At 46.5% G+C, this 21,668-nt stretch overlaps 2 protein-coding genes and 1 non-coding gene across 3 annotated transcripts; 1 reads left to right on the top strand and 2 right to left on the bottom strand.

Moving 5' to 3' along the window:
• Positions 1–2,530: 2,530 nt before the first annotated feature.
• EIF5 (eukaryotic translation initiation factor 5) lies at positions 2,531–9,952 on the bottom strand. The gene is made up of 11 exons (XM_064293027.1): positions 9,762–9,952; positions 8,677–8,956; positions 8,479–8,560; positions 7,856–8,028; positions 7,431–7,542; positions 6,377–6,519; positions 5,975–6,133; positions 4,894–5,055; positions 4,467–4,631; positions 4,048–4,182; positions 2,531–3,618 (listed from the first exon to the last, which is right to left on the bottom strand). Exons 2-11 carry the CDS (start codon positions 8,746–8,748, stop codon positions 3,529–3,531), a joined length of 1,293 nt encoding a protein of 430 aa, XP_064149097.1. The 5' UTR covers positions 8,749–8,956; positions 9,762–9,952; the 3' UTR covers positions 2,531–3,528.
• On the bottom strand, positions 6,993–7,119 carry LOC111750222 (small nucleolar RNA SNORA28). Its single transcript, XR_002785375.1, has one exon. It is a non-coding gene; the product is annotated as a small nucleolar RNA SNORA28 (small nucleolar RNA).
• A 582-nt stretch (positions 9,953–10,534) lies between the features above and the next one.
• Positions 10,535–21,011, top strand: LOC135232632 (putative proline-rich protein 21). Its single transcript, XM_064293026.1, has 2 exons — positions 10,535–11,514; positions 14,581–21,011. Exon 2 carries the CDS (start codon positions 18,464–18,466, stop codon positions 19,646–19,648), a length of 1,185 nt encoding a protein of 394 aa, XP_064149096.1. The 5' UTR covers positions 10,535–11,514; positions 14,581–18,463; the 3' UTR covers positions 19,649–21,011.
• The last annotated feature ends 657 nt before the right edge of the window (positions 21,012–21,668 follow it).

Below are 21,668 nucleotides of genomic sequence, written 5' to 3'. Positions count from 1 at the left end.
TCCCAAAATGTTATCAGTTTGGTAGTCTGTGATTCCCAGAATATGACTGTCCACCACTTTGTCACCTGATGAGATTTTGCTAAGTTTTACAAATCTTACCTCTATGATGTTAATGAGATAGGACTAGTGGCAGTTACATCAATGAAACAGGAGTCAGTCTACAAGATTAGGTTGTGTTTTAACACAATCTCTCAAGATGAGAAGAGAGCAGACACACAGAGACCTCATTCCATCAACAAAGCATCACCGATAGCAGAGCATTTCAGGGTTCCTTTGCAGAGAAGCTCCTAAGACCAGGGAAAGACTAATGACAAGAACCTTCCCCCAGAACCAACAGAAAAAACCTTCCCCTAGAGCTGACACCCCAAATTTGGACTTCTGGCTTCCTAAACTGTGACAGAGTACATTTCTACTAAGTCCAGAGGCCCACTTCCAGTGGACGTAACCCCAAGTTTCCAATTGCCCAGTCAGACCCTGGAGGCCATGCACAAGGCACTTGCTGACGTTGATCCCTGGGATCCCTTCACAGGGGAATCCACGTCTGTGCCAAGCACTGGTGCAGAGAATACTGAAGTCTAACTTCTGTCCTTCCGGAATATTATGGACACTCATGACAGTTCGGGAGGCCAGAGGCAAAATGGCTCCTGGTGTAGAGGGCACTCTGAGACCTCGAGGTTATCAAACAGGCCAGGATTTGAACTGTCACAATGACAGTGCAGGGATAAGGCCAACTTGGCATTCTGGGTTACTGTGGGTAGTATGAACTACAGGTAGGTGGAGCAGCAGCAATTAGAAAAATAACAGCTCTACCCAACTGCCCAAACCCAACTACCACCTCCCTACCCCCAATTCCAGATTACTGATAAAATACCCACTGTCCACTTAACTTTGAGGATTCAAACCGTATCCTGCAAGTTAAAACCAAAAAAAAAAAAAAAAAAACCAAGCCTACGGTCACTAAGTCTTATAAGTTAGCCAACTGCAAGTGGATTTTAATGACTTTTTTTTTAAGATATATACTATACCCACTATATAACCTCCATGTCTGCATTCCCTAGTAAGGCACCTGTCAAGGCTTCAAAAAAAATCACATCTAAAAAGGGAGTGAGTTCATAGCTTGCATTATAGAACAGGAACATATGACCACCAGGTCTAAGTAAACTGTGATCCCACAAAACGAACAACACACGGGTGTGACGAGGGCTGGCAAGTTAAAAATGGCAGTAAACAACATTCAACACCAATCCAAAGTGGCAGCTACAAAACAGAGCAGATTTCAACATTTAGACCTCATAAAATTAAAATCTAGGTTAATTTTAACATCAACAGAGACAAAATTTAATTTTAAAATTGCTTTAATCAAGTAACATAGGTGTCTGAAACAGTAAATTTTGATAGTTAAATAGAGCAAAGTGAAGAATTACTCTATTAGGACAACCTCTGTGAACAAAACTCAGATTATGAGAATTTGAATTCCACTGAGGTTTGGCACCAGACTCAACACTCATCTAAGCCAACATTTTCATTTTAGTGTTTAGAAGCCCTGAACGTTGTTTTCCTTCAGATTAAAAGAAAAAACAAATTCTAAAACAGAACCTCATTAGCTTGGGTATTTAGAGTACAACTTAGCTTAGGTCACCATTATCTCCTGTAGAATTTGAAATTGGCCTTGCAGCAAAGAATTTGAAAACCTAGGTGAGATGCAAATTTGCAAACCCTTCTCTTTGGTTGACAAAGCACAATCCCCCCAGGCAGGCTCCTGCTCCACTCTCACCAGTATCTATCTAGCAAAGGCAGCTGGAGACCCATCCTTACCTATGTCTGTAGTAAGAATGCTAGGTCTCAATTCCTTAAAATATCAAACTAATGTTTTATTTATATCAAATGTCTGTATAATTTCAATGTGAAAAATTTTTACATACACTTGTTATTAAGATCTCATTAAAACCTGTGAGATGGGTCACAAAGGAGTAAGAGTCAGGGAGGAAAACGATATAAGCCAGTGCTCCCATCATAAATTAACCCCAAAGATTCCTGATTCCCATTATGCACTTTTTATGGGGAGGAGTAAACGGGAGAAATTCTTACCCTGAAAAAGGGGACTGCTCAGATATAGTCAGAACCCGTATTAAGCGAGTATAGATCAGCTAATTGGACAAAAAAGTCACAAGGAAGTGATTAACTCTTATTTGTATGTTCAAATCTAAAGCCCCAGATAGGCGGGGTCAGGCCCCAGTGACCCGCACCCAGGGACCATCCTCACAGATTTCTTGGGTATCTGTCTGCCTATGTTCAATGTGAAGTAAAAAACATCCCAAGTCTTATGCCAAAATAGAGGCGCTGACTTAGAAGTACACTTTTTTTTTTTTTAAAGACATGGGGGGTGTGTGTGAGGCAAACGGGAGGAAATAAGAGTCTTAGACATAGTAGCACTCATTCTGGCAAAGTAGCAACCAAAATCTAAAAAGCATTACGCTAATGTCCAAATGTAAAAGGGATTAAAGAATAAACTATAACATCTGGAGAATAAAACACACTCAACAAGATACCGTTATGCCTAAATAGTTTGAAATTGTAATCTAAACCATAATGGCAAAACCTGAAAAAAATTATACTGGTTTTGTCAGATATTAAGTGCACCTTTTTCAGCTTCCCCAAATAATATCGTAGAGCTTGCTATTTAATCACACTCCAAAGTCTGATTTTCTTTCTCAGTACGAAGCAACAGCTACACAAACAAAATGCTTATTTGTTAATGTGATCATTTCCCCGGCTCATCCAACATGCAATGCACATGACTTCAAAGACTAAAATTTGGGGCAAGTGTACACGAACTGAAACAAAAAAGAACCACAACTCAAGTTTCAAACCTACTCTTACAGTTATTTATAGGACACTCGGGTCATTTTTACCTCTTAGTAAAATAAAGATGGCGCTGCACTGTCCTTTGATTATCAGTCCCCCTCAGCGTGGGAACAATGTACCAGATTCCAACTTGAGAGACCAGAGAAAACTTAAAGGTACTAAATTTCTTAATAGCTGAATAAGATGATTTACTTACAAATAAATTTAGGTTTACATTCTGCTGATGAGTTCTTTCTAGTCTCAGCACCTAACAACATCTAATAGGCTCCAAAAATCCTTTCAGGTTAAACGATGGTGCAACATTTTAAAAAGGAGCCAATTATTTCAGCTTAAGTCATTCAGAGCCAAAAATCTGAAGAATGACCAAAAACAAATCTTTATTTTTATAACTGTATAAATGTGATGATCCAAATGGGTCCACCATTAGATTTTCAGGAAGAAACATGCTATAAATAAGCAAACTACATCTGCTCCTGGATGTGTATGGACTCCTTAGATGTCACATTGGGCTAATTACAGACCACTCACAGTATAACGTTTTTAGTATAAAGTGTAGCATGATGTTAAGCCATTGCAGCTTTGGCACATACATGTTGCACTTCTGGCTGATAATGCAGAAAATTTTGCAGCATTACACTGTTAAGCTAGGTTGCATCCATCACTTTAAATGGCATCAATATCAATGTCGTCATCCTTGTTGTCAGACTTCACAGTTTCAACCTTAGGAACACTGGCAGTCTTTGAATACACCACCTGATAAAATAAATCGTTTTTTTTTTTCATTGATTTGCAAACCCTCATCCCAATAATCTGCTAATGAAAGAGTAAATAAAAAGTTCTCAGAAAAAAAACAAACCACCTAGATACTGCAATCATTCTACATGAAAGTTTCTGATATCAGAAACTAAAAGTTATCTTTAAATGGTCCCCGGAGCCTAACGACAGCTTGCAAATTTTTACTGACAATTTTTCTATATGCAACCTGCGTTAAAGAGACTATCTTTACTGTCTGGGATCTTTTCTAGTAACGTGAGTATCTTCCAAATTGGCAAAATCCTGTCTTTTATTATTGTTATCTAAAATTTAAAATTTGAATTACCGGGATCTGCCATTTTACATTACTGCTCACAAATCTTTTAATTCTCAAACTCCTACTAACACTGTAATGTCTTCCCAGTTTACCTCAATATTCTCATCTTCGTCTTCTTCTTCACCACCAGAAGATTCCTCCTCTGCCTCCTTCAACCATTTTATAAACGGCTCTGCTTTGACACGAATCTCTTTGGCAAGTTCTTTTGAGACATACTTCTTAGAGGCCTAAAAGAATTCAGTATGATTTTCTTTATACAACCCCTCATGCTGAGCTCTTTAAGGGAACTGGGTCACATTCTAATCTTGAATCCTTAACAGAAGCTCATGTTGAACAAACATAAATTGTTCATCTAAGCAGTTTCTGATCAGACATGGTGGAAATCACCTACAAGTTACACCAGCCAAGCACAGGGGCTGCAGTTTAATGGAGAAAAGACTAGGTTATCAGAAACCCCGACAGCTCAGCCACAGTACTTCTGCACTGGCAAAGCCCGTTTTATGTAGCCCACCTTTTCTGACCAGCTGATGATAACCTCCTCCTCCAAAAGGTCTGCATCATACATCTCCTTCAAAATATGTGGAATCTTGGAAATGAGCTGAGCTTGATGCATTGCCACCACACACTCCAAACCATGAAGAAGGTACCGCTGAGCTTTTTTGTTGTTGTGACAAAACTGCAAATAGATAAATTTTGGCATCAACAAGCTGACAACTCTAATATTGAAAGATGTTCATCCATCCTCTCAAGGCTACGGCCCAGATACCCATGGCTCGCAAAAGACCAATACGTAAAGATCTCTGCGTCACTTACCCAGAGGGTCTATGGGGAGCATTTTCAGAATGGCAGGAAAAACAAGCTAGCAAAAGAAGTTAAGTGACGTTCCCAAATTCACACAACGGTAACTGCATTTACAAACCTAAAAATAATTTGCTTACTCGTAGGAAATGGCGCCTGTATTTCTTGATTTGTTCCCTAATCTTCTCATTAAAAAGAACTTCAGTCAAAACAAGAGGGCCCATGGCTTTGACATCCAGCCTTTCTGCTTCAGCAACAATCTCTTTGTCAGACGAATCGATAACACCCTCATCTTTCTTCTTCTGTAAACAGAAGGAAGCAAAATACACTGAGATGGAGGGACGCAGAAACCACGGTGAGTCCTGCTCTCATCAACTTCGTGTTTTCCTACAACTTGTCCCTATTCTTTACTAGGAATCCCTAAGAATTAAGAGAACACTACACCTTGAAAAGTTCCCGCTTTGAAATTTAACTTATAAATGATAATGCCCATTGGCGGAACACCCATTTTTATAGAGAAAAAAACCCTATCACAGACCAGGCAAGATAATCAGGAAATTAATACAACAGCAAGATATGACAATTTTAAAAGAATCCTAAGGCCCACAATGGAAATACTGGTAGCATAGTGATCAAGTGCTATGGCTGCTAATGAAAAGGCTGGCAGTTCAAATCCACCAGGTGCTCTTTCAAAACTCTGTAAGGCAGTTCTACTCTATCCTACAGGGTAGCTATGAGTCAGGATAGACTTGACAGCAATGAGTGAATTTAAGGCTCACAAAACCTAAGCAGTTAAGAGGGCTTGACTATTTAAGAAGGTGGATCCTAACAGGCAGCCAGAGAACCACCATGGATTCTGCTCCACCCGCAGTGCAGGTCTGGATCTATGACTTCCTCTGGTTCTTCCGGGGACACATCAAACTGGACTCACAGATAACTGGTCTTCCGTGAGAAAAAAAGTAGTGACATATTTTAACAAAAAACCATATATTAAAAAGAAAGGTCAAATCAACTGTAAAAACCCGATTCATTGTTCCGCAAATCCAAAATGACTTCAAGACAAAAATAGGGCAGGGATGGGGGGTAAAAATAAGCCATGTGTTAAGTATTCCAAAGATAACAACCTTGAAAAAAAGTTACCAGTCACCCATTGTAAAGTAACTAACAGTCCACGGTTGGGCTGAGACTGCTTGTAGACTACCTCTGAAGTATATGCTTTACCTTAACGAAATCAAACAGGATATTGACGCGCTCTTCAACAGTCCTCTCCAAGTCATCGCTGAGGGTCAGAACTTTCGCATGGTCACTGATTTCATCCATTCTGCGTCTCTGAGCTTCCTCGGTTGTATCCTCACCCCAATCATCATCCTCCTCCTCCTCCTGTTTACAGAAACGGTTGGTCAAAAGTTTTCAAAATATGAGAAACAATCAAGCTCACGGCATTGACTTAATTTTCTACTAAAACAAACTGGGTTCATCTTAATTCAATCAACAGGACCCAGAAGTCAAAATGCTGGTTGTCCTGTTATACTGAAAGCTAGTTCCATCATTTCCTGCCCACCTCAGCCAATGCCTTCTACTTTGCCCAACTTGAGCGCCCACCTGCTGTCATCTTGCACTCACCACAGCATGGGGAGGAGGACTGATTTCATTCGGAGGTGGGGGTGGTGGTGTCTCACTGCTTGACATGGAGCCATTTTCCTTGTCTTTGCCCTTTCTGTTTTTCTTTTCCTTTTCTTTCTTTCCTGTACCACTGTCACTATTCTCTACAAGGAAATAAATGTTTAATCCCACGTTACTTCACCTCGTTGCCCACTGGGAACATTTAAAACTCTGGCCTTTTGTACCATATACACCCCCACTCTGAAGAGTCCAATGAATGCTGTGGGACACCTTCCTTTATAAAACCATAAAAACAATTTTGCCTGTAATTCTAAGGTTCACATATCAAAGTTATGTACCCATTTCATGAAAAAACTCAGCCCATGCATACAGTGACCCAAAATACTAGTGGCAAAATCATTATTAAACACTGAGATCCTTTTAGCTCCCCATTCTTCCTTTTTTATTATCTAGTTTTCGAGACATTTCTAAAATAACCATTGGGTAAGATTAGCAAGAATTGTTGATGCTTCAAATATCAGGTAGTGAAGATTGTCCCTTATGACCTCTCCCCTGCATCCCTCATGAACTTTGAACAAGACCAAATCTCAACTGAGCTTTAATCAACAGCTCAAACAATGTTTAAGTCTATATAACGGCTTGTCCCACTGAGGAAGAAAACACCGGAATAGGTTAGACTTTCTTACTATAGCAAGCGCAAATTGTGTCAGACAGTTTTGCTCATCTGCCACAGAGTGTTGCTTGCATAAACTTAAGCTTGAGCCTAGCCCCGTTTATAAAACAGTACCCCCAAATTCAGCAGTAGACCTTCTGTTTGCTGGGATCCCATCACTCCGTTTTATACTTTCTTTCAACCCTTCTAAGATAAGCTGTCTTAAAATTTGCTATAGCTTAAACGGCAGCTTTGATGGTACATTCAGGAATCGCAGATTACGTACACCATGAGAATTAAAAATTCCTTACATTCTGGTTCTAGAGAAAAGAAGCTGCCATTCTGTTTCTGACAATTAGCGGCTTCATGTTAAGACATTAGAAATCCATCACAAAGACTTACCAGGTGGGTTTTTGAGAATGAACGTGCACAGTTTATGGTGTGTGTCCAGCATGCCTCGATAGCCACAGGCTTTACAAGAATTACCTATTGTTTGCTTCTTTGGATTGACATGCTGCCAGAAAAATAAAAACAAGTATATTATCTGTAATATAAAACGATTCTACTGTGAGAAACCAAGTATACAGACAAAACTCTCAAAAGACATCTAAAACATGAACTCAATAACCAAGAATTATTTTCATAAAGAAATCTGTTAAAAAACAAAGCTCAGTAAGGAAAATACCCCCAATATTTGAGATCTTGTTACTTCTCAGTAATTTTGTTCTGCCATCCCAGGAACATCATTGAGTGATATCACAGGACTGAGCACAAAAGAAATACACAGCTTTTGTTTTTTTATTGACAAAAACCTCAAAGGTACTCACCAGATCTGTTTCAGGATTCTCACACTCGGGACAGAGAACAAATTTTTTGATGAATCCATCCAACATGTCTTGCAGCTTATTCGCCTCATGAGATCCATTGACAATGTAACGGTCATTCTTAACATCAAACTGGGTCTGTGCTCCCAGCTCACAACCAAAATATTTGGTGGGATCTATTTGAAAAAAGTTCTGACTCATTACCAAAACCAGACCCACTGCGGTCGAGTTGATTCTGACTTATAGTGACCCCACAGAATACAGCAGAGCTGCTCCATAGCGTTTCCAAGGCTTTAATCTTTACGGAAGCAAACTGCCACATCTTTCTCCTATGGAATTGCTGGTGGGTTCGAACCACTAACTTTTTGGTTAATGGCCACGAGCTTAACCACTAGGTCACCAGGGCTCTCTTTACAGTTAACAAAACTAATCTTTAAGCATCCATATTTACGTAGCATACCTCCTCCTCTTTTCAGATTACGTTATGAATGACAACTACTAAATCAATCAATCAGTTTTAAGCCCTAAATTCCATTTAATTCTTAAGCTAATTACGTAGCACACAACTCAGGCATATCACAGACTTCATAATATGCCTTTTTAAATTTCTCCAAGAGATTACTTACACGTTGGAGGCCGATTAAGCGCCTTTGCAACGTCAACCATGTTGACTATAACTGTCTTGATTCCATTTCCTTTGCCCTCAACCTAAAGGAAATAAGAATTTTAATTTCACACTGCCTAACGAGTTAGCTGTAGTCGCTTAAAATCTATCAAGAGAGCTTATGACTTCCTACTGAAACAAAAATGAAGCCCTGTGTTACCTTGGCAATCAGACGGGGCATCTTGTAGCGATAGAACTGGTCTGACACGCTGCGGTTGACGTTGACAGACATTTTGGCTTATTAGTGGCTTTATCAATAAGATGAAGAGATCTTTGATTGCAACTTTTTGGTATCTTCTGTCTGGAGAAGAAGGGATGACATAAACGACTGCAAGAGTTCTCGGTCTCTGACATGAAAAAATTTTCGCCACTGAGGCTGTAAGCTTCTTGCTTGTATGCTATGTTTCCCCAATACAGGTACCAGTGGCTGCGCAACAGCTCTGAAAAAGAAAAAGCAAAGACAAAACCCCCCGAGTTTAAAACGTTTCCTGCATGGAAGAAACACTTCCCTTTGCATCCTGGTTAACTGCACCGAACTCTCCTGCATTAAAAAACACCTTAGGAGGGCTGAAGTGCCCCAAAACTGATATTCTCATGTAACAGAGCCAAATTGCAGCAACATAAGATGCTTTTCTTTGGCCTAAAGTGACTCTGGAAGGAGAAATGGCTGGCTTACAAGAAAAAACAAAAACTGAGCCGTTTCACAGCTGTTGCGGGTTTGTACCAGCGCAAACTCGACCAGCCGTCAGCGGTCAGCCTCCGCGGAGCCCCCATGCTGTCAGCGATCGCTGACAACTAGACACAAAGCCCGCTCGCCCCCCAAGCCGGCCCGGCCCGGCCCGCTCGCCCCCCAGCCCAAGCCGACCCGGCCCGCACCCACAACTTCTTAGCCCCCCCACGAGCCATGACTTCAGAACGGGAAGCTCCACAACCGTCCGCGGCCGCGGCTGCCGCCCTCACGGGCCTCGCGGGAAGGGCCGCCCCGGCCACCTCACCCAGGGACGGAGCTCTCCGCGCAGCTAACCTCCGCTCCGGGCCCCATGGCCACCGCGGTCCCGACCGCCTCGGCGCCCCGTTCCGGAGCCGCTGGCCGCGGCCGCCGCCCCCCGGCCGATGACTCACAAATGCAGCAGCGGCCCTGAGTCAGCCCCGCGCCGCCCGAAACTGCGCCACACGCGCGGGGTCACGCGGCGGCCGTCGCCATCTTGTGCGGCCGCCATCTCCCGCCGCCGTCGTCAGACTCACCGTTTTCGTCAAATAAAGACATAAACCCAACGCTGCTCGCCCGGGACTGGGATGAAGTGCGGCGCGTGGTCACCGGGGTCCGAAGCGGAGGCGGAGGCGGGAGGGGAGCGGACGGGCCGGTGCCGCCGCCGAGCGCGGGAGGAGTCCCAGCGACGTCCGGGGTCCACACCCGTCAGCGCCGGAGCTGGCGACCTGCGGACAGAGCGCCGTGAGGCGGAGCCCCAGCCCAGAGAGCCCGCGGGGAGGGCGGAGGGCGGAGGGCGCGGGCCGCCGCCCAGCCACCGGACTCACCTCTGGAATGTTCTCGCTCTGACTGAACAACGCCGCCGCCGCGCTCGAGCTACCCTCGGCCCAGTGCCCGCCCCCGCGCCAGGCGGCGCGGCCCATTGGCCGGGGGCCCGCCCGGGCGCGCCTGTCATTGGCCTTCGCGGGGCGTCAATCGCGCCTTTCCCCGCCCCTTCTGCTTCCGGAGGCTCCGCTCGCGGCCTCAGCCCGCCCCAGCCCCGCGTCCCGGCTTCCTTCCCTCCCCTCCCCTGTCCTTCCCATAAGCCTTCGCGGTGAGGCGTCGGGACTCGAGCGGGGTCTCGCGAGAGCGGGAGCGGCCGGGGCGGGCGGAGGCCGCGCTTTGTCGGTTTGGGCTCCCGGGGGAAGATGGCGGCCGGCTCCCCTCCCCCGCCGGCCCGAGACCGGCCGCGCCTTCGCGCTGGCCCGCCGAGGGGAGACCGCAGCGCTCGGAGCCGCGGGCGGCGGCCGCAGAGGCCCGGTGCCGTCTCCCCGGCGCGCAGGCGCCTGGCTCGGGGAGCCCGCCTTTTCCCTCCCCGGCCACCGTGGGCGCCCGTGCCCGGGTCCCGACTAAAGCGAACCTGGGCCTGGGAGCGGCTGGAGACGGGGCGCGCGGGCCCTCACCCCAGGTGTCGCCTTTTAGCCTCCGAAGCTCGGGTCCGGGTGGCCGCGGGGACCGTGACCCCGCTCAGCTGGAGCCCGGACTCGCCGAGTCACCGCCCCCGGGGACCTGGGCCCCTCGCCCGCTGGCCGAGGCTGCACGCTGGGCTCCCCGGCCCTCCAGAGAGTTGGCCGCCCCGGGCCTAGCGTACCGGGAGTCCCCGGCCGCCTCCTCCGCCTTCCAGTCCCGTGTCCCCTGGAAGCCAGCCCCGCCGCCCACAGGGCCTGGGCCACCCCTTTAGGCTTCCGTGCCTCCCGAAGGCCAGCTTGGAAGGGGCCCGGTCTTCTAGAAGGTGGACAGCCCCCCTCTGCTTTCCGAGCGGACAAGCACCCCGAGAGCCTCAGTAGCCTACTATCACTTTGCTCAACATAAGTGTCACGTCGGGTGGCCATTCTGCATCCACCTGTCCAACTGTGACTGTGTACGAAGAGGTGTTTATGACAAGGTTCCGGTGCATCCAGTTGAAAATGAACATTTCCCGTTTTGATTGTTAGAGGTTATTGCAGAAACGCTCCTGTTCTTTCAGAAACAGATTCTGTGTGAAAGTTTCTGCTGAGACTTCGTAAAAAAATGCACCCAGAATCCCCCCTGAAATTTGGGCTTACTTGACCGCAGTAGAGCAAGAGCCAAATCACTGAGCAGCTGGTTCTACTCCCTTATCCTCTGGTCTCTAACGAGCAGGCACGGCAAAGCTGTCCTGGGCACCCTGGTTTGGATCAAATAGCCAGCGATGTGGTTGAGGACAGACTGAGGTAGTAAGGAGATGCGTTATGCTTTAGACCAGTTGAATTTGCGTGAAGAAATGGAAAGGTTTGTTGGTTATTTTTTTTCAATTGAAGTTCAAGATTATCCTTCCCTGATAAAAACCCAAACCTCAAGCCCCGCTGATTCCATTCCGATTTCGAATCATAGCAACCCTATTAGGACAGGTTTCCTAGGCTGGGTTCAAATGCTGACCTTTCAGTTAGCAGTAGAGTGCTTTACCCACTGAGCCGCCAATGCGCCTCTCTTCCCTGATAAACCATTTTAAAATTGACAGTGTGGGTGGGAGGAATAAATCAAAGGGACGACCCCAACTGAGAAGTGATTTGTATCTTTTGCAAACGGATACCATACATCAGTGTGAATTAGTTACATGGAAGGCAGTAGTGGCTACCCTGGTTTCCGTGACGAACTACAAGTGTAGATCAGGACTCGCTACTTCAGTTAGACCTGCAAGCATGACTTAGCAGTGTAGAGACAGATTTGAGCTTTTGCTTGGCTGCACATCAATGACACATTTTGGAAAGTCCTCAGAAGATATGGGCGTGAAACCAGCCAGGGTTAAGAGGCCTGCCTCTTCAGACAAGTTTTTTAGTGATAAATTTGCAGTGATTAATTTTTTTGCCGTTTGGCCTCCTGACTTTTAATTTCATTAAAGTTTGTATGAGTGTTGACTTTTTAATATCTGTACCACTCTTTTCAATATAATCAATTTTTAAATATTACTCATACCATTTGTCCTATGCTTACTGTATCCTAGAAATTTGCAGTCCTCTGAATGTATTATCGCCTTTACTTCTTAGACCCTATGAGAATTTTTATTCCCATCTTAGAAATAAGCAAACAGAGGTTTAGTGGAAAAAATTAAGCAACTGGTCTAAGATCGTATACCTAGTAAATGGCAGAGCTAGGATTTAATCTCAGACCTGTCTGATCCCAAAGTCTCTCCCCTTAACCGTTATGTGGTACAGCCACTTCAAATAAATAAAAGCATAAATAAAGCTTAGGCCTTTGCGTAAACCCACTGAATTCTTTAACAACCACGTGACAGGATGTTGTCATGCCGATTTCACAGGTGAGGAAAGAGTCTCAGGAAGGTTGAGTAATCTACCCAAAGTCACCTGCCCAGTAAATGGTGGCCAGTGTTTGAAGTCCTGTGTGTTTGACGCCAAGCTCATTGCACAACCCTGCCTCCTCTGGATCCCTGCCTCCTCTGGCTGTGCTGTTTTGCTCCCAGTTGGCTAAGTACCTGACTCTTGCTGCTTAGGAAATCCTTGTTGAACCCAAGTGTGAATTAGGCATTCCAGGCATGAGCAGCTGCTGGGAAGGGAAGTGAATGAATTGGCCTTTTGGGTTTTAGGTATTGGTGTCCTTGTGAGTTTGTTTAGCATGAGTCGGGCCCCATGAGCAAGATCAACTCTGCATGGCACTGAGAACCTCGAGTGCCTCAGCCTCCAGGCTGAAGACAGCTGTGGGCTCTCACAGGGCCTACAGTCCTGCTGACTGGGAGGGATCATCTGGCTGGCTGGCTGTCCCCACCCTGTGACACCCCTCTTTCTTGAACCTCAGTGGTGCTTTTTAAACTACATACCGGTACCGGTAGTTACTCAAGCTCTGTCTCTTCTACCTGAGGATCAGATGGATGTAGGCCTGGTATCTTTTTTCTCCCAGTACCAGCCAGTCAAGGAGCCCTGGTGGCACAGTGGCGAAAGAGCTCGGGTGCTAACAGAAGGGTTGGCAGTTCCAAGCCACCAGAGGCTCCGTGGGAGAAAAATGTGGCATTCTGCTTCCGTAGAGATTACAGCCTTGGAAACTCTGTAGGACAGCTCTACCCTGTCCTATAGGGCCACTATCAGTCAGGATTACTTGCCGGCTGTGGGTTTGGTTTTGGTTTGACCAGCCAGTCATTGTGGCGTGCAGACCTTTGAAACCGCGGGAAGGAAGCCGAAGGTTATCTGGTGAGCCCAGAGGCTGTCAGGGACGGTGGCCAACACTGGGGCCAGCGTCCTAAACTGTGGTAATCTAATGCAGCCATATCCATACACATTTCTGAGGTGCTAGGCAGCAGGGTACAGGTCTTCCCACGTCACCAGGCCTGCCCAGACCTCACGTGTATGGTGGACACACGCCTGGAGCTCGGCCCCCTCTGTGAAATCTCTAGCTCTCTGGGCCCTTGTCTCCTCGCCCACCTTTGTGACCTGCTCCCTCCACCCCAACCCCAGCCTCTTCCACACCTCTGGCACTCTTTTCACTTTGTGGTAGCTGCCGGTGTACTTGTCTGTCTTCTGAATTAGGTGGGGTCTTTTCCTAGGGGAAAGAACCCATGCTATGGACTGAATTGTGTCCCCCCCCTCACCAAAAAAAATAAGTGTTGTAAATCCTAACCCCTATACCTGTGGATGTGGTCCCTTTGGGGAGTAGGATTTTCTTGGTTATGTTAATGAGGCCTTACTGGTGTAGGGTGTGTCTTAAGCCAATCACATTTGAGATACAGAAGAACAGACTAGGCACAGAAGAAGGCAGACATGGGGGGACCGACACTATCTGAAGACCACAGAGGCTGGCCAGTCCACAAGCCCAGGAACTCCAAGGATGGCCCACTAGAGAAGCTGAGAGCAGACGGAGAGAGTACTTTTCCCTAGAGCCAGTGCCCTGAATTCGGACGAGTCCCTGGAGAAGGACATCGTGCTTGGTAAAGCAGAGGGTGTCATCAAAAAAGAGGAAGACCCTCCATGAGATGGACTGACACAGTGCCTGCAACAATGGGCTCAAACACAGCAACAATTGTGAGAATGGTGCAGGACCAGGCAATGCTTGATTCTGTTGTGTGTAGGGTTGCTGAGTTAGAACCAACTTGATGGCATCTAACAACAGCCTTCTAAGCTGTGAGAAAGTAAATTTCTGTTTGTTAAAACTACCTGTCTTGGGTTGAATTATGTCCCCCAAAAAATGTGTGTATCAACTTGTTAGGCCATGGTTCCCAGTATTATGTGGTTGTCCTCCACGTTGTGATTGTAATTTTGTGTTGAGAGGATTAGGGTGGGATTATAACACCGCCCTTACTCAGGTCACCTCCCTGATCCAATGTAATGGCCACCTTTTATCTCTCAAAAGAAAGGGAAGCAAGCAGAGAGTTGGGGACCTCCTACCACCAAGAAAACAGCGCCAGGGGTAGAGCGCATCCTTTGGACCTGAGGTTCCAGGACTGAGATGCTCCCAGACCAAGAGAAGATGGATGACAAGGACCTTCCTCCAGAGCCAACAGAGAGAGAAAGCCTTCCTCTGGAGTTGATGCCCTGAATTTGGTCTTGTAACCTACTAGACTGTAAGAAAATAAATTTCTCTTTGTTAAAGCCATCTACTTTGTTATTTCTGTTTTAGCAGCACTAGATGATTGGTATCACTCCCTTGTGGTACTTCTGTTATAGCAACACGGAGAAACTAAGACATTCCCCTTCTCAGAGATTTCTCCTGTTTCTGAAGTTTTCACTCTATCATCCTCCAGGGCGACCTTGGGAGCTAGTTTTGCAGCTTGGCAGGAAGCCAAACGGATGGCCATTCTTCTCCCTCCAGGTCCTGGCTGTCCTCAGTCTGATCCCGTTTCCTCCCTGTGTCCAGTGCGTTTGCTGGTTCATGAATCGACACGCAAACTCAGAGTGTAGTCCACGGACCTGCAGCACCGGCCTCACCTGGGAGGTTTCCAGGATTGCGGATTTCAGGCCCCACTTTAGACCCACTCAATCAGAGTTTGCATTCTAAAACAGCAGCTTTGTTGAGTTGTAACTGCCTTACACGAGGGGCAGTGGTGGGTCAGTGGCGGAATTCTCCCCTGCCGTGTGGGAGATTCCAGCTGGACTCCCAGCCAGTGCACCTCACACGCAGCTACCACCCGTCTGTCAGTGGAGGCTCGCGTGTTGCTGTGATGCTTAATAGGCTTCATCAGAGCTTCCAGACTGAGACGGGCAAGGAAAAAAGGCAGGGCAATCTACGTCCAAAAATTAGCCAGCGAAAACCCTGTGGAGCACAATGGTTGGATGCACAACCTATCGTGGGGATGGTGCAGGACCTGGCAGTATTTTGTTCTGTCGTGCATGAGTTAGGGGCTGATTCGATGACAGCTAGCAACAACAACAATCAACTTGCAGTAAATGACTCCTATTTAAAGTGTGTCATTTGATAAGCTTTGATGTACGTATGCACGCATGGAGCCATCTCCACAGTCAACATCCTGAGCTTTGATGTACGTATGCACGTATGGAACCATCTCCACAGTCAATATCGTGAGCTTTGATGTACGTATGCACGCATGGAGCCATCTCCACAGTCAACATCGTGAGCTTTGATGTACGTATGCACGCATGGAGCCATCTCCACAGTCAACATCGTGAGCTTTGATGTACGTATGCACTCATGGAACCATCTCCACAGTCAACATCGTGAGCTTTGATGTACGTATGCACGTATGGAACCATCTCCACAGTCAACATCGTGAGCTTTGATGTACGTATGCACCTATGGAACCATCTCCACAGTCAATATCGTGAGCTTTGATGTACGTATGCACGCATGGAGCCATCTCCACAGTCAACATCGTGAGCTTTGATGTACGTATGCACGCATGGAGCCATCTCCACAGTCAACATCGTGAGCTTTGATGTACGTATGCACGTATGGAACCATCTCCACAGTCAACATCGTGAGCTTTGATGTACGTATGCACGCATGGAGCCATCTCCACAGTCAACATCGTGAGCTTTGATGTACGTATGCACGCATGGAGCCATCTCCACAGTCAACATCGTGAGCTTTGATGTACGTATGCACGCATGGAACCATCTCCACAGTCAACATCGTGAGCTTTGATGTACGTATGCACGCATGGAGCCATCTCCACAGTCAACATCGTGAGCTTTGATGTACGTATGCACGCATGGAGCCATCTCCACAGTCAACATCGTGAGCTTTGATGTACGTATGCACTCATGGAACCATCTCCACAGTCAATATCGTGAGCTTTGATGTATGCATGCAGGCATGGAGCCATCTCCACAGTCAACATCGTGAGCTTTGATGTACATATGCACACATGGAGCCATCTCCACAGTCAACATCGTGAGCTTTGATGTACGTATGCACGCATGGAGCCATCTCCACAGTCAACATCGTGAGCTTTGATGTACGTATGCACGCATGGAGCCATCTCCACAGTCAACATCGTGAGCTTTGATGTATGTATGCAGGCAAGGAGCCATCTCCACAGTCAACATCGCGTAGGCTCACTGCAGTTTCCTCGCTCCCCAGAATCCCTCCCATCTACCCCTTCCTGACCCCTCTTCCCTCAGAATAATTGTTTAGAGATTTATCCAGCTGGTCGTATGTATCAATATTTCATTCCTTTTGTTATTGCTGAGTAGTCTTCCACTGTAGGGATATACCACAGTTTGTTTATCCATTCATCTCCTGATAGACATTTGGGTTGTTTACAGTTTGGGGGGATGACAAAAAAGGAGCCCTGGTGTTGCAGTGGTTAAGCACTCAGCCGCTAACCAAAAGGTCAGTAGTTCAAATCCACCACCTGATCCATGGGAGAAAGATATGTCTGTCTGCTTCTGCAAGGTTATAGCCTTGGAAACCCATGGGGGCAGTTCTACCCTGTCTGTAGGGTCGCTACAGGAATCGCCTTGACAGTAACGGGTGTGAGTACAGGGATGGGGATCACAAGTGAAGCTGCTGTGAGTGTTTGTGTACAGATCTTTGTGTGACATATGTTTCCTCTTCTCTCCATGGTGGAATGGCTGGATCACACGGTAATGCATATTTAACTTTTTAAGGAACACTCAGACTGTTTTCCAAATTGGTTGCTTCACTTGACGTTCGCGTGGGCAGCGCAGGAGAGTTGCAGCTCCTCCACGTCCTCATTAAGGCGTGGTGCTGGTGCGATTGGCGCTTTGAACTCCAGCCTTTCTAACTGGTGCAGAATGTCTCACGTGGTGGTTTTAATTTGCATTTCCTAGATGACTAAAGACGTTGAGCACCTTTTTATGTACTGATTGGCCGTTTGTATATTTTACTAGGTGAAATATCTGTTCAAACTTTTTGACCATTTAAAAAATCATCATGTTTATTTTCTTACTGAGTTTTGAGAGTTCTTTATATGTTCTGGATAAAACTGATTTTATTTTTGTTTTGTTTTAATCCCGCTCAGGACTTGGTATGCTCTTTCAGGTGAGGACTTAAGTATTTCTTCCATTCTGGAAAGTTTAATTTCTTTTTATCTCTATTTTTCTCCTATTTTCTCCTTTTGAAATCCCCAGTAGATGAAGGTTGAAAGTCTCTTAGCTTTTCTTTCATGTGTTTCATCCCTTCAACCCTTCATTGATCGCCTTCTGAACTTGCCAGCAAACAAAACCAACAAAAATCCCTGTCCTCATTCTAGTTGGGGAGGCAGACCGTGAATAACACAGTCTAGGAAATCATTTTGTATGTCGTTGTCAGTGGCCGCTGGTCGGCCCCCGACTCCCGGCAACCCTGAGCACAGCCGGATGGAAAGCTGCCCAGCCCTGTGCCATCGCTGGCATCAGCTGCAGGTCGAACTTTTGTGACCCACAGGGTTCTCACTGGCTGATTTTCAGAAGTAGGAGCACCAGGCCTTTCTTCCTAGTCTGTCTTAGTCTGGAAACTCTGCTGAAACCTGTTCAGCATCACAGCAACCTACAAGCCTCCACTGACAGATGGGTAGCAGCTGCACGTGAGGGGCACTGACCAGGAATAGAACCTGGTTCTCCATCATCGGAGGTGAGAATTTTACCACTGAACCACCTTGCTCCCTTTGTATGTTAGAAGGTGATAATTGCTATGTAAAAATGTAGGCTGGGGCAAGAGGGGAGGGGAGCCTAGTTGGGGATCAGGGTCATGGTGTTTCCCTCACTGAAATAAAGACATTAAGGGGTGAGGTGCTGACCAGAAGTATTTCTGGGGGAGCGTTTCCAGTGGAGGGATGAGCAGTGCAGTGTTCCAGGCAGGCTCGGAAGTCAGGTGGGCTGGAGAGAAGTCAGCGATGGGGAAGAGTATGGGAAGGCGGGTCCTAGAGGGCCAGGCCCTGTCAGAGGATGCATCAGAGCTTCATTCCCTTTATGGTCAAATCATACTCCATTGTACACATAGACCACGTTTGTTCATCCATCCATCTACAGCTACCTATAGACCGCGTTTGTTCATCCATCCATCCACCTATAGACCACGTTTGTTCATCCATCCATCCACCTGTAGACCACGTTTGTTCATCCATCCATCTACCTGTGGACCACGTTTGTTCATCCATCCATCCACCTGTAGACCACGTTTGTTCATCCATCCATCTACCTGTGGACCACGTTTGTTCATCCATCCATCTACAGCTACCTATAGACCGCATTTGTTCATCCATCCATCCACCTATAGACCACGTTTGTTCATCCATCCATCTACCTGTGGACCACGTTTGTTCATCCATCCATCTACAGCTACCTATAGACCGCGTTTGTTCATCCATCCATCCACCTATAGACCGCGTTTGTTCATCCATCCATCCACCTATAGACCACGTTTGTTCATCCATCCATCCACCTATAGACCACGTTTGTTCATCCATCCATCCACCTGTAGACCACGTTTGTTCATCCATCCATCCACCTGTGGACCACGTTTGTTCATCCATCCATCTACCTGTGGACCACGTTTGTTCATCCATCCATCTACCTATGGACCACGTTTGTTCATCCATCCACCTACATCTACCTATAGACCACGTTTGTTCATCCATCCATCTACCTACAGACCACATTTGTTCATCCATCCATCTATATCTACCTATAGACCACATTTGTTCATCCATCCATCCACCTATAGACCACGTTTGTTCATCCATCCATCCACCTATAGACCACGTTTGTTCATCCATCCATCCACCTATAGACCACGTTTGTTCATCCATCCATCCACCTGTAGACCACGTTTGTTCATCCATCCATCTACCTGTGGACCACGTTTGTTCATCCATCCATCTACCTATAGACCACGTTTGTTCATCCATCCACCTACATCTACCTATAGACCACGTTTGTTCATCCATCCATCTACCTATAGACCACATTTGTTCATCCATCCATCTACCAACGGACACTTGGGTTGTTGCCATCTTTAGGCTATCGTGAACAGCGCTGCAATGAACTTTGGTGTGCGAGTCTCTAAGTTTCTGCTTTCACTTCCCTTGTGTATATGCCTGGGAGTGAAATTGCTGGGTCATATGCCACTGGGTTCGTCCCTAGTTCCTCCCATTGCTGGTGGGAATGAAAAATAGTGCAGCTGCTGTGGGAAACAGTTTGGTGGTTCCTTAAGAAATTAGACATTGAATTACCATATGACCCAACAAGTCCATTCCTAGACATATACCCAAAGTACCTGAAGGCAGGGAGTCAAACAGGTATTTGTCCACTGCAGTGCTATTCACAGTAGCCAAAATGCGGAAACAACCCAAACACCCACCAGAAGATGAGTGGATACACGAAATGCCAATATACATACACACAATGGAATATCACTCAGCCATAAAGAGAGATGAAGTTCTGACACATGCTGCAACATGGATGAACATCAAACACTGTATGCTGAGTAAAATAAACCAGCCACAAGCGTTGTATAATGCCACTTCGGCAATTCTTTTGTTGTTGTTGTTCTGTGCCATTGAGTCCAATCTGACTCATAGCAACCCTATAGGGCTGAGTAGAACTGCCCAATAAGGTTTTCAAGGTTGTAATCTTTACAGAAGCAGATTGCCTTATCTTTCTCCTGTGTAGAGGCTGGTGGGTTCGAATTGCTGACCTTTTGGTTAGCAGCCGAATGCTTAACGGGTGCACCACCAGGGCTCCTGAGGCAACTCTAGATACCTCATATAAGTGGAATCTACCACCCGTCTGTCCATTTGTCGTACTCTCGCGGTTTTCATGTTGCTAGGGTGCTGGAAGGTATGCCACAGGTATTTCAAATATCAGCAGGGTCATCCGTGGTGGACAGGTTTCAGTGGAGCTTCCAGACTAAGACAGACTAGGAAGAAAGGCCTGGTGATCTCCTCAAAATCAGCCAACCAGACCTTACGGCTGACAACGCACTGCCACTGACAGCGTGCTGGAAGAAGAACCCCTGGGCTGGAAGGCACTTCACAACGGCTGCAACAACAGGCTCGAGAATACCAGTAATCACGAAGATGAAGCAGGACAGGCAATGTCTGGTCTGTTGTACTTGGGGTCACCGTGAGTTGGAGCTTCAACAACAGAACAGGCAAAGACATAGAGACAGAAAGTGGATTCGTGGTTACCAGGGGCTGGAAGGCGCGGAGATTACGGAGCTATTGTTGAATCGGCACAGGGCTTCCGTTTGGGATGGTTAAAGACAGTGGCGATGGTCACACTGCACTGTGAATGTACTAACCCACTGAATTGTGCACTCAAAAGTAGCTAAATGACAACTTCCATGTTATGTATATTTTACTACAATTACAAAAGGGAAAGGAAAAGGTCACGGCGACCCTAACCACTGTTACCATCCCTCTCTGCTTCCTAATGCCTAGGTCTTTTGCTTCCTGGGTCAGACCCATCATCAGTGGGGACTGGGGCTAAATGAAAAGTGAGCCTACTCCCCGTGTAGGACCTTGCAGAGAGGGTGGAAAACCAGGCCAGGAGAAGGCGGAAGGAATGTAGGTTAATTAAAATCTGAATACAGATCCTTGTGCCCGGAGGCTCCATAACCCAAGCCTGCCCCATCCCACCACCATTGTTCCTGCGGGAGGAGAAGCCCAGCTTACTTTCAAGCTTCTCTGCTTTTAAGCAACATTTAAATTCATCCCTGATCAGCCTCAGACTGCCAGGGCAACGTCTGATTCGAGCTGGGAATCTGGGTCAGCTGTTCACAAGAATGATATTTGCTGAATGGAGATGGTAACCCAGGCACTGGGTGACTTCTCAGGGGTGAAAGAGATGGGAAGTGGGTATTTGGCCACAAGCACAGACACCCAACCTGTGCTTTGTGCTCATTCCAGGGCATGCCTGAGAACTGCAGCCCCCAAGTTTCACCTGGCACAAAGTCAGTGCCCTGCAGCACTGAGAAGGGGTTACACACCTCGGGGCAAGGTGGCAAGAGCGTTTGCTGTTAGCTCCCTAGAGTTGGCG

Source organism: Loxodonta africana, chromosome 10 (assembly GCF_030014295.1).
Source record: "Loxodonta africana isolate mLoxAfr1 chromosome 10, mLoxAfr1.hap2, whole genome shotgun sequence".
Lineage (NCBI taxonomy): Eukaryota > Metazoa > Chordata > Mammalia > Proboscidea > Elephantidae > Loxodonta > Loxodonta africana.
The sequence above is the reverse complement of the archived record's forward strand: the minus strand, read 5'-3'. Positions and strand labels throughout refer to the sequence as shown.